The sequence below is a fragment of the Anas acuta genome, chromosome 4 (assembly GCF_963932015.1).
Source record: "Anas acuta chromosome 4, bAnaAcu1.1, whole genome shotgun sequence".
Lineage (NCBI taxonomy): Eukaryota > Metazoa > Chordata > Aves > Anseriformes > Anatidae > Anas > Anas acuta.
In genome coordinates this window covers 69,664,394-69,677,864 of record NC_088982.1, presented here as the reverse complement: position 1 = coordinate 69,677,864, position 13,471 = coordinate 69,664,394, and the positions used below count along the sequence as shown (strand labels likewise).

Genomic DNA, 13,471 nt, shown 5'->3' with positions numbered 1-13,471 from the left:
ATTATGCAGCATATTTTCAGGCCTTCATTTGCTGGAAGAAAGATTTAATAAGAGTTCTGATTCCTTCTGGAAGTCTCTTAGTTGCCACTTCATCTTGTTTTAAACAAACCTTCTGATTTTTATGTACTTCCCATATTAAAATTTGGCACAGCAGTGGTGAATTTAGTTACCTTTCCCCCGCCTCTCTCCTTTTTGCTCCTGCAGAATGTTAACGTGGAAAAGGAATAAAATCCCACCTCATCATTAGATACAAGGATTCAAGGAACTTGCATTCAGTTCTTGCAGCAAGCATAATGAAGTTATGACTGAATAGAAAAATTGTTAGGACAAATTCTTGACTGCTTTTTGGATGAAGAATATTCCATCACTGCTCCATACCAATATTGTTTTGACACAACATATTTTAGATGAAAGCCACATTAACAAACCTAAATTGATTTTTAAATTGAGTGTTGCCTGACTTTTATTTCCATCAGGCAAGCAAGAAACTGTAAATGCACAGCATTTGTGTAAATCAAGTCGCTTATTTTAGGAGTCTTGGCAGACTGAGCTTTTATCAACAAGGGTATGTGTTTGAGCTTATACTAGTTCATATTTGCAGCCTGCTTTACAATACTTTGAGTTCTCCTGCTAAGTTAAAGAATTATAATAAGCAATCTTAAAACTGTAATAGCAGCTAAGGTTCTTTAGTGAAATAGTTGCTGCACAACATCTTCAATCCTGACTGCTCAACATTTTGACTGAAGTTCCACAGGCTGGACTTGACACCACTAGAATAATTAGGAGTGTTATGCTAAGGTGCAGCCATTTGACTTCTTACTCTTGTCTCTACTTCACCATCTTCAAGAAAACAAAACAAAACGTGACAACAATCGTACGTATACACTGAATTAAGGAGACATCACCCCAGCAGTAAATGAATGTGGAAGTAATTTTAAGGCTTGGACAACAACATCCAAGCTAACTGTACTGTTGCATATTACACAGGATTCTCTTAAAAAAAAAAGTCCAAATGCAAGCTTTTTATCAAAAAACATCTACGAATGTCCGATATCTTAACACTTTTGCTTTTTTTTTTTTTTTTTTTTTGAGATGTCCAGCAATGAAATAGATGTCAATAAGTAATTTTTAAAAAGAGCAAATAACATGAACTCTAAACAATAGCATGCATCTTGTTAGCAGATTCTAAAAGGTCAAATAGAGTCAGCAGAAAGAGCCTTAGCAGAGGATAAAAAGCATACTCTAAGGAGAATTTCCACTCCATGTTAATGAAACCTGAGAAATCTACTAACAGTTATAATTAATAATTTTATCTTTTCTATCTTTACTGCTTCAAAAACCAGCATAAAAGGAAAATTCTGTTTACAGAGTAATTCAAACTGCTTCCTTTCAGAGTATGAATTTCTATTTCATGCTTACACCAGGTACAATGGACAAAATTGCCATCAAAAGACCCAAGCCTATAGAGAAGAAGTAATATAAATTGTATTGTGATCGCACAATTACTGTAACTTATCTCCTGATTTCATTCCCAAAATGAACATCCACTGTTACAAAGACATTTCAATGCTATGGTGAAATCAGGGTCTATAACAAATATGGTTTTACTACCTTTAAACAAACAAATAACTGACCCTGGAATTGAATGTCTTTTAGCAGGGCAAAAAGTAATGGAAAAAGGCAATTTTAACAGGAATTGCAGCTCTGGAAAAAAATCGCATTTATACCACTATTGGTATACTCCTAATAAAGAGTAAAATTGGCTGCCTGAAATATTTTGCATTGCTAAATATGTAGTTTGTGCTATGACCAGGCTTCTTCAGCTGTGAACTTGATATGAAATTGAACGCAGTTCATCTCCGCTAACATAACTACATGAATTCTTGTGCAAGAAATCTGAACTACACAAGCCTCATACAGTAGGGCGGCTGTATGAGTGTTTTCTAGGTAAAATGCACATTAGCTGAGCAGGAGCATGGTTTCTGGGGAATGCTGCTGTACAGTTGCATTAAAAGCAAAAAGCTGTCTGCACCTAGAAGTAGGTGAGGACCAAAGGTAGGTCTCTGCTTTGGGCTTCCTTTTGGGCATGATGCTATCCCACCTCCAGCCTAGGCTGGGTACTAATGAAGTTGACATCACATATCCCGTGGGGTGGGGAGGGAGGGAGCCACACAACCACCAGAAATTTATGGGGAAAGCACGTATGAGACTGTCTCTTTGTCCAGGCCTTTTAGATTCCCTTTAATTTAATTATCACATGGGAGCATCCTCATGTTTGAGATAAAAGTGAATTGTTTGTTTTCTTTAGTTAAGTAGATCAGCTAGGATTAGGACACCTCTGACTTGTTACAAGTTACTGTGAGAGCCATCAGATGATCTTAATGAGTTTCACTAATTTCAAACAGCTTTTAACACACTGCTTTGCAAAGTCTTTTTAGGCAGCCCCTGATATGATCCCTCTCTTGCAAAATGCTTTTACCAACAGTCCCCATGGCTGCTGTTCCCTTTAGCCACTTCTGCATCACTTCAATGTCCATTTCTGCAGGCAGCTGTGGTACCAGCAGACAATCTTTGCTCTCTATAAGCTAATGGCTTTGCCACCCACGAAGCAAAGGCAACATTTTTAGACCTGATCTCTCAGAAAATCCTTCCCTAAGCCCATATTTACCTCAGAAGTATAGTAAGGTTAATGACCTCCGAAGAAATGAGTGAAAGCTCCTGGTCCTTCCTTTTGCCCTCATTCTGAAGAGGCACAAGTGGCCATTTAAATGCCTCCCAAGTCACCTGCTAAAGGTGAAGTGATCTCTTTCTTACCAACTATAGCAAAAGTCAATGACAACTGTGGGTACCATTGTCAAAACAACCAATTATGAATACCCCACTGCAAGATCTATTTTTTATATTATAATTGCTCATTTAACTGCCAGTTCAAAGTTTAGCAAGCTCTTAAGACAAATTAGAAGCTGTACTGTAAATATATTTCTACCACACTGTGTTTAGCTCCTTTACCTGAAGCTTTGTGTTATACACAGTAGCAAGATGCTGCAACCTTGTGAAAGGACACATGACTTCAGCAGGAAAGCATTCAGGAACTTGCAAGCACATCCCACTGAATTTGGGAAAATTACTGGAACTTTTATCAGCTGGGAAATTTGAACAACTGATGTATTTCAGCTAAATATATACACAGCTGAAGAAAAGGAGTAGTTAAGAGGGTAAGTAGAAGGGCACAGCTTGTAACCTGTCTTCTGATGAAGAACATTAGCAGAGAAAAGCTGCTGTAGTTTTGCAACTGCCCTGAGAAGTAGAGAGCTGTTCATAAGCAGGAAGGAAACGGTACAGAGCCCATGACCAAGTGGCTTATTTTTAAGCACATGAAGGCAACTTCTTCAACTTTCCACCAACTTTGAAACCATTGCTTGCTCTTAAAAGCTTTAGCTGACATCCACAAGGTGAAGAGGGGGTTGCTGTTTTGTCCTGTCAAAATCCCTTCTCCACTCTTCTCTACAGGGCATTCTGCAACACCTCAGCTACAGAACAGAGCACAAAATCTGTTATTGCTGCATTGTAGCACTGCCTTAGCCTGTGGGAATTTTCATAAAATTGCAGCAAGCAAACAGAACACCTACAGTTATATTTCTGCAGGTTTTTTTAAGGCATCCTGCTTTTATTTCTGAAATTACTGATATAGGACATCGCTTCTTTTAGCAATTTCAGCAGACCTTTAGGATGATTTCTACAGTGTCAATATCAATTAAACAAAAAAGCGCTTATAGCTCCTCTCATTTCCCCTCTCCCAGTCTGTCTTTCCTCCTGTTGTTTTACTAGCAGCTGGAAACCCAATCCCATTCTTTTGGGACTGAGGTTTCTGCTTGATAGAAAGAATTAGAGAAATCAGGATACAATTTGTTATGTTGCTAGCACTGTTAGGTGACAAAAAAAAAAACAAACAGTATTTTCTACAAAATAAGTAATTCAGGATTTTTCACAAGCCTCAATATACGGGTTTAATCAGAACAATGGTAACAGATGACTTAAAAAAAAAAAAAAAAAAGGAAAATTCAGCAGTAGAGGAAAAAGACACACAGGTTTTCCTCAGTTAAGTTGTCTTCTTTGACCTCAGGAATCAACACATCAAGAACTCCCAAACTGAGAATTCAAGAATAGATTCAGAGCTTCACCAGCTCAAGAAGAGCTTTGACCAGTTACTATGTTTTGTCTGGAGTCTTTTACCAGACTATAGAGGAACAATATACATACAAGGTACTCTGAAAGCAGTTTAACACACGATGTACAATATTCAGGACAGTACCTCCAGCTTCCACAAGAGATGCAGGACAAGGTACCTCCTTGTTCTCATCACCACCACAAAAAAATCCCACATGCCTTGGCTCTGTCTTTCAATTAATGCTGTGCTGTTAAACACAGTGCTGTTCCAGTGGTTTCTGCTCAGTCTGTTAGCTTTCTCAGCTGATTGGGCTTCTGATACTCTCCTTCAGAGGACTACAGAATAATCTTTTTGAATATCACTCATTCCTAAAGCATTCTTCTCCTTGATAAGCTGAAAAAGTCTTTTATCTTAATTCTTGTATACTGCTAGGAAGTAATATCCATGCACAATCCTAAATGTGTTTTGACAATGTTCTTCTGAACATTGTACAATCTATCGTTTTAACTTTAGATGATTTTCAGCTGAACAAAACATATACAACAAAAATAAATAAATTAAAACAAGAAAGAGGCAGTTCAAGTCTGAAATGTGCACTTCATTTCTGACAAGCTTTTACACATACAGCAGTTCCAACAATACTCTGCTGGTAAAGACTCCTGCTTTACTTTTTGGATACTACAGTAACTATCACAATGGGATGCTTCATCAAAAGCAACCAACTGAAACCCATCTTATCCGTGGGTTATCATTGGAGATCCTGGTCTGTTAAAAACAAACAAACAAACAAAAAAACACACACACCAAAATCACCATATACAGCATGAATTCCCTCCTCCAGCCTTTCAAAAATCAATTTCATTTTAATAATACTGACAAGCTTAAAAGCAGGTCAAACAACATCTAAAGATAGTGCCGTCATTGCCTCCATGTAGGCTGAGCTGCAATTTTCTTCCTGCCAGTAACCCAGCAAGTCAGCTTCCACACAGGAAGAACATTACATACAAGTTGAAGTGCTTGCAGGACTGCAGCCCCAGGCTTTCATATTACAAGGGACTCCATAAGGCATGATGTGTTGCTCAAACAATTCTCTTTACTTTGATGGCATGAAATTCAAGTTTCTAGAATATGAATTTGTGATCCATGATGTCATCTGAAAAACCTCCCTTACTAGAAATCATTATATCCCATGATATACCTATCTTAAGGAGGTGGAGTTGTTCTGTTAGATATTATGGTCACACAGCAATTTCATCATGACACCTTGCTTTTTGATTAGTATTTCAAAAAAGATAGGAATACTAAAAATGTTCTAGTTGAGTTTACCCCATGGAAACAATGGATGATTTTATCCTAAGCATGTCTTACTTACAGGCCTGCTTGAATGTGCATGTTACTATAAAGGCAGGTAATCATCCACATTAGTGAGACATATTACATTGATATAACATATGTTAAAAACACGTATATTAATACGTTGAAAATACATAACATACATTGACAAATCATGCTAAACAAGGAACTACACACAGGACCTCTCATCAGGTGCTCCAACTAAAGTTAAGTCTCCAGCTTAATTTGAATAAATGGAAGCTGAAAGACAAGTAAGCAGCTTCAGAATTTGCAAGAAACAAATCTATAAATATAATAATGTAGGCGCACGATAGGAAATATGCAGTAAGAACTACAGTAACATGATGTACATACTTTGGTTCTCATCACCTGGACAGATGAAGCTGCATGTTCTGTGGAGAGCTTTTGTACAAAATAAAATTTGTGTCGTTGTAAGGCAATCTGAACCTATGCATTGGAGAATGAATTCTAGAGTGAATTCTAAAAGATTTTTAGTTGAGAGGATTATTCAGGCGTATTTGTAATAGAGGTCCTGAAAGTAAAATAGTGAAGGAGTTGATCTTTTGCACCCTTACTGTCCATCTTTACCTTGCCAGCCTGGACACCAAGCTCTCAAAAGTCTGTTGATTTCATGCTCTAAACTATCAGTAATACAGCCAAGAATCCCCCAAAGAAACATGCACTTCTCCTATTGGATTTCATATTCAGCTTTGTAGTCCTAAATTTTTTATTCACACAGCTGTACACTTTGTGAGAAGTCAAACCAAGCAATTCTTCAGTTATCCAATAAAACTAATCATGTTATCTTCATTAGTTGTTCACTGAGTTCATACCGAGAACTCTCAAGTACAGCGATTTATCAGCTGTATCACAGTGTGCTATCTCTAAAGTTAAAATAAAGCATCAAAGGAAAACCAGAGTGGAAAAGGCTTCTCTTATTTGTGCCTCATGGGGCAAGTTTGGCCTGCTGTAGTCACACCAACTACTGGAGAGATGAAACGGCCTCCTAAGGATATGGCTAAAAAAAATGCATGTTTGTTACAGTGTTTAGGTTGAAAGAAATTTGTCTGTACTTTGAAAGCATCTGGCTTCCAAGCAGCGCATCTTTGGGTAAAGGCATTATTATTAAGCTAGAGGTCTAACATTATTATTAAGCTAGAGGAAAGTCAGATTAAGTACGGTCCATCAGATGACAGATTCACAAAAAGCTGTCACAAGCTTTTGGAGGAAAATTACATAGTTCATAAAGCTTTATGAACTAAGTGTTTGATACCAAATCTAATCAGAAGCTCTACTTATTGAGTTCAACAGGCTTTGAAGCCTTCAGAAGCAAAGTCTGGAAGTCGGCAAGAACCCTCCAAGAATCACTTACAGGCAGTCACTGAGATGTTAAGTATTGGTGTTTGTATCTGATGTGTCAGCGTGCCTCTATTCAGTCCAGTATGTCTCAATGCAAAGCCTCTCTCCCCTGAAAACTGACAACTGGAGTTCTGGCCTGTTTTGACCACTAGGGGAAAAAGCTGAAAATACAGCAATTATGAAATTAGGACCAATTCCTCTGCCCGTTCAGAGAGATAAGAGCAATTTATCTCAGTGCTAAAGAGCTTTTTGTCAATAGCTTCAATTCCTCCACAGAAGTATTTAATTAGTTTTCATTCTTTGACTTTTTCTCTCTGAAAAAATAAACATAAAAAATGGTACTTGGAAAAAAATGCTATAAAAACAGCAGAAAAATGAGATGCTAGTCCTCTACTAGACATGAACATGTCTAATGTCTGCTTGGCGTGCTCTCACAGGGAATCAAAGACATACGTTTAAATAGCTTTCAGGCAGAAGGGGGGATCAGAGCCCTTGGCCTCCTACACTCAGTATTTCCAGCTCTGCAACCACAACCTCCTTTTATCAAGGATCTAAGCATCCAGCTCCGTACTTTGTTACACCACACATCAAACCAGTTCATTTTCGGAAGGTCCCTACCTGGCTCAAGCTCACAAGCAGTCAGCTTGCTCTTGAATTGCACAGGCCTTTTGGCAAGGGATTACAGGTTGGTAAGCATTATTCTCAATATTCAAAGATGTGCCTAGATCTAACGAGTTCCCAGAGAAGCAGAAAAATCTTTTGTTCCTCAGAAGAAACACTTCACATTGTGGATGATGCTCTAATATGTCCTATACACCCTTTCCCCTGCAGCCCTGCACAGGAGCATGTCAAGGACAGGTCGCTCAGTTAACACCCTACTTCTTTGCTTCCACCAGCCCAGACTCCCATTTAAGCTCACCTTTTAGAATGCATGAGAAATCATATTTATCTGCTACAGGGGAATGAATTTCATCATAAAAGAAACCTTACCCAAAACGAAAGGAAGCACGATAGTGGTCACAGTAGAGATTACCCTGAAAATTTGTTCTATTTGGTTATGAGAATTGTTACATTACACTTGAACACGGTGAGTTTATTTTCTCTCAAAACCACAGTCCGGTTACACAAAACCCGAGTCAGCCAACAACTTGAACACCTCTTTCTTAACTATTTCAGAAGGGAAACATACAGTTTCTTGGTAAAGCTGAGGTCCAACACACATCTGGAACAACATCATAATGATGTTTTCAAAACACAAACTAAATAATCAAATTTGATTTACTGCAATACAATCAGAACCCTTAGTTAATGAGTGGCTAATTCAAACAAGACCTTCCACTAAATGGTGGCTTCTGTTGGTACGCTACTGGATTGTACATACAGTGCCCCTACTTCATAGCCAAATCCTATTTTAACTCACTATAATTGTACTGTTAAATATATATCTATACACACACACAAAGAAAGTAATGAAAACCATTAAGCAGAGTTACTAAAATGAATGTAGATGCTTTGTTTTGTTATTTCAAACTTGGAGAGCACAAGGTTTGAGAGTATTGCAAAAGATCAATTAGTAAAAATACATGCAAATATACACAGATAATGTACAGGCATCATGTATGTCTCTTACTGTGTTTTCTCCAAGACTATAAATCTACTGAGCTGAGAAGTTGTTCATTTGTATTTAATCCAAAGCTGATTAAAAACATTCAGATTGACAACTCTAAATACACAGTACTGACTCAAGAAGTAATGTTTTACAGATTTTTTTTTCCTCCAGTTTTCTGTTTGTTGGTTATGCTGTCCTTATCATGGATTCCTGCTTTTCACCAGTGGTCTTAAATATTTAAAGATTGTCATATTAACATTTATAAGTAATGACCAAAGCAGCAGCAACAAAATGAATGCATACAAGAAGGGACTCACTAGCTTGTTGATGGTGCTGTTCTTCACTCTGGGATATGTTGAATTCAGAAGTAATTATTTTGCTTTCCAATAACAAAGTCAGAACACTGTCCAGCTTCTCCACAGAAGAAAATCTGAAAGCCTGTTCAAAAGACAAAAAAATAAAGTCAGCACATGTGTTGCATATGTAATTTTAACTTTATCCTCAGGTTGCTAGTGAATCAAATTATTCAGGCAGCATTATTACAAACTCAGCAAGACCAGCATAGCTTCTGAAAGTTACAGAAGAGGTATTATGATATACAAGGGCCAGGATAACACAATACAACTGAAAAAAACAACAGAAATTATAATTTACAATGTTCATCTGTGACTAAAAGTTTCTGAAGGACAGGTAAGGACAGGAAGATTTGTATTTATGTATTATTATGTGGAACAGTTTCACAGAGACCCATTCAGACTGTCTTGTAATACAAAAGCCAAATAAATACCCCACAGGCTCCTTTCAGCAAGCGCTCAAGGTAATCTGGCCTTCCAAGGTTCTCTGGAAAAAACAAGAGCAGAGGCAGGAACCTTTCTTTCCCCTTTTCATTTAGGCAGAAATCTCTGGGAGGAGTACCTTGGGAATGCATAGCTTTTACTTTGCACTTAAACAACCAAAGTGACCTGAGACAAAGCAGTATTTCTCAGTCTGAGATGGAGCAAGCTCTTGAAATGCGAAGGGCACCCAATTTCATGAACTTGCAGCGAAATTTTCAAGGTCGCCAACAGCTGCATGCTTAACCACATCAAGCTGGTCAGTTTTTACAAGAGGTAAAACAAAAGGTCAGTTTTTACAAGACAGGCCAATTTCTGTCTCAGTGTCTGACCTCCCAAAGGGAACAAATTGAATTAGAGTTAGATTTGTCATGCTATAACAGGCCTGCCTTCCCAAGACCAGCCCATCCATTTCTAGGAATTTGAAGGCAGGCACAACGTGCTTCTGATACAGTCATCACAGTGAGATTTGCTTCAAGTTTTCTGCCTCATTTTTTTCCCCTCTTTCTACGTGGATCTGAAACCTGAAGGCTCAAGCACATGATTTCACAAGCCATCCTGTAAATGAAACCTTACTGACTAGCTTTGCTCTACTACTCTACAACAAAGGCATGCTAAGAAAATCTAGTTTAACTATTAAAAAAATACCCATGTTAATGCGTTTTAGCTCATACACAGGAAAGCCTGTTCCACTAGTTATGCGAAGATATTAGCTGAAATAAGAATGACACAGAACCAGCAATGGGGTCGGTTTGCACTCTTCAGCTAGCAGGGAAGAGCTCCGTAACAACACAAAGGTGATCTCCAGGAAGGAATTCAATTTAGAGACTTTTACTTGACTTTACTGCCCCTTTCTGTTGCAGAATGCTTTCAGACGAAGCACACTGCAATTACGTATTCTGCTATACCCTATACAGCTCCCTATAGGCCTGGGGGAACTTCCTGAGAAACCCCCCCACACACACACCTCAAATTCATACTGAAAAGCCAACAGGAATAGGACAGTATTTAAAATTAGGCACGCTGCAAGGAAACGCTGAACCAGTGAGAAGTTTGTGAGAGCCCACATTTTAGAGAAAAATAAAAAAAGAAAAGATTTAAAGCCTGACAGAAAAGAAGTAAAAGCATGACTTCCTGCCTGTTTCCCCGTAGGCATGTTCTTCTTTCCAGAAACCATTCAGAATTAAGCCACTAAGTTTCCAGGCAATACTTTTCCATCCATCATGCTCTCCCCTTCAATCTTAGTCCTTCTGCAAGAATTACGAACTACCCCAGAGCTCATCCCCAGAAGCAAGCCCCTGTTCCCTACCTCCTCCCCGCCTCCTTTTCAGAGCAGCAGGACACAGCCGTGAGCACCAGAGAAGCCCCAAGTGCCGGCTGTCCATCACACCTGGGCATCACAACAATAACACGCATAAAAAGGAAAAGCCCAAGCACACATTTTGCTACTTTTGTGAATGAGGTGACCTACATTCTTTCAGAGCTGCTAACAAAGCCCTGAAAATGTGTGCCACTGAAGCAGCACGCAGACACTAAATTAACATACTTCTCACTGGCTTTAGCAGTACTAACAAGGTTACATTTACATAAAGATGAACTACTTCAGGAGTTTTTATGTATCAGATGCTCCTTTATATGCACTGCCATAGCTATATTATTTCTGCCACACAGTATGGGCTAGGGTTAAAAAATAAATAAATAAATCACATTGGCATTTCTTACAGCTTTAGCCACTGGTGGAATATGGAGAGATTTCATATTTAGGGGAAAGGAAGGAAACTTTTCAAAATGAGAGTTGCTGATGTGGCTTAGAAGATTGAAATATTAAAAACAGTTTCAAAGGAAGTATCTTAGGGGATCAGGTGAAGGCGCATACCTAATATCTCCCCATAAGGCATATAGCTATTTCTTGCAAGTTCTCATAGAAGAGGCTGCAGTTTATTTTCATTCTTCTTTTTTTCCAATATACTCTGTAACTGAAATCCTGTTTGATGACTCTGATATAAAAAAAATAATCTCAAAAATCCTCAGAATCACATTATCCAACCCAAGTTTGTCACAAAAACTTTTTGACTCTGGATACTCTAAGTCACTCAAACTAACAGGAAGCTATCGATTTCAGTAATAAGGATATGACCCTACTTTCCATTTTTCTGAAATCCTAAGAAATGTGTACCAAGAAACTCCAACACTGAAAAATTGAATCAATAGTTGCATTTGGTAGAAAGTCTGAGAGAAAAATCAATACAGCATGTAAATCCAGGGGAATGTTGAAATGAAAAGCTGATGAAAAGTGAAAAATAAATAAATATATGAAAAAGTTTACTTGTGCATTATAAAAACTTTAAAATCAGTCAGGTTAGTACTTACAAGAGTTCCTTTAATGCAGAACTGTATGAAAGTGAGAGAACCATGAATGGCCTTTACCCCGTGTTCAGCCCTATATGGTCTGACAGCAAGTTTGTTCAGAATCATAATACAGTTGTTATAATCCCAACTCTTTCTACTTTAATATAAATTTTCAGATTGTATTCCTTCAAAACTTTTGGAAAGCAACTCAATTAGTTTTTCCTCTATTTATTTTCTTACACTGTAAATATTTGCTTGGTTTCTTACTATGTCTTGCTAATGTTGCCAAATGCTTTTAGAAATGCAGACAAATACAGAGCAGAAAATGATCAAGAGATGCAGCAAAGAATTTCATCCAAAACCATGATTTGTGAAAATCTTAGAATACACTTAATCTAAACTCTAGCTAGTGCTAATCTTTAATTCCTCTCTAAAAATAAAAAGTGGAATTTATAGGTGCAGGAGTCCCTTACGTCGCTGGCTTCCCATTAATGCCTATGAATTGACCCGACCACCAGTGAAAGGAATGAACAGCTGTAAGCCTATTTATTTGTTGGGTTTGGTTCATCTGTTTGGATTTGCTGGGGGCCAAAGTAGAGAAGTAGACAACAGTCTTCGTGTGGATATCATCTCCAAGTCACCACAAAGGCCATGAACACAATATAATGAAAGCATTTTACCAAAGCATTATATCTTTGGTATGCATTACTGTAGCAATTTCCTTTCATCAGAGAATTTTAATAAGGATTGCAAGCATTTGTGAAAATCTTGAACTTTTCTTTGAACCACAGAATGATATTGCTTTGATCAATAATTGCTGTAAGCTTTTCTATTTTACTTTAATTTTGTTTTCCATTGTGTTTGATTGTTACTTTGCATAGATAAACCACTGTTGCCCCAGGATACTTTTGCAAATAAGCTGATAGTCTCAAAGGTTTTAATTATCCTGGTTAAATAAAAGTTACTACTACTCCTGCTACTTGATGGGAATTCTAATTAGTACCAAGGCTGTTCTGTTTTTCTTCGTGTGAACGCATTTAAGATTAAGTTAAATCATGTTCTGTAAATTGTAGTTTTACAATATATCTTACTGCCATTAAATCAGGTTCACATGAAAGCTTAAAGTATTTTAAAAGTTTGTGGAAATGGCTCAGCTCCCTAGCCAGTTAACATACCTCACTCCGTGGCCCAGTGGGTACCATTAAAAAATGCAACGACAAATCTTCCAACACATGCACACTTACAAAAGAGTTACCATCAGCATACTTTCTTACACAGCAGTCATCATATTGTGCGGATTGTGCAGCTTGCTTGATTATGAACATTTTCTCATGACTGATTTTCCAGTTGCCAACACAATAACATTAAGTTCACGGCACTGAGTGCCTACTCAGTTAAAAGCTTGCTTATTACCCAGATGAGTAAAGGCAAGCAAACTGTTAAACACAGCTGATAGCCATAACACTACAGCTGTATCTCCTGGTGCTACTGCTCTGCACAGAAATATTTTCGCATTTGTATATAATTTGAATTGCATGTGTCTTACTAAATATTAAGCATGCTGGTTAAATGAAGGGTCAGACTCCTGAACAACACAAAGAGATCTCCATTAGAAATAGCAGGTGTGTTGTAGGTATCTAGGTTACGACATTAGTTATATTTTTTAATCATAATGCATTTCCTATGCATAACATTTTAAATAAAACCTGTTAGAAACTTACTTCCAAGTCCTTCTAACGATGGATATTACAGAGATTTTAAGAATGCACTTGTATTTAAAGTTATACTATTTTTTCTTGT

General features: G+C 37.6%; 1 protein-coding gene across 8 annotated transcripts in view; it reads right to left on the bottom strand.

Annotated features, from left to right (window-relative positions):
* Positions 1–13,471, bottom strand: part of BANK1 (B cell scaffold protein with ankyrin repeats 1) — a 134,943-nt gene that overhangs the window by 78,340 nt on the left and 43,132 nt on the right. For all 8 annotated transcript variants that reach the window (XM_068681830.1, XM_068681824.1, XM_068681829.1 and 5 more), the window contains one exon: positions 8,807–8,927. In XM_068681830.1, the coding sequence (XP_068537931.1) occupies positions 8,807–8,927 (121 nt within the window). The remainder of the gene's footprint in view (positions 1–8,806; positions 8,928–13,471) is intronic.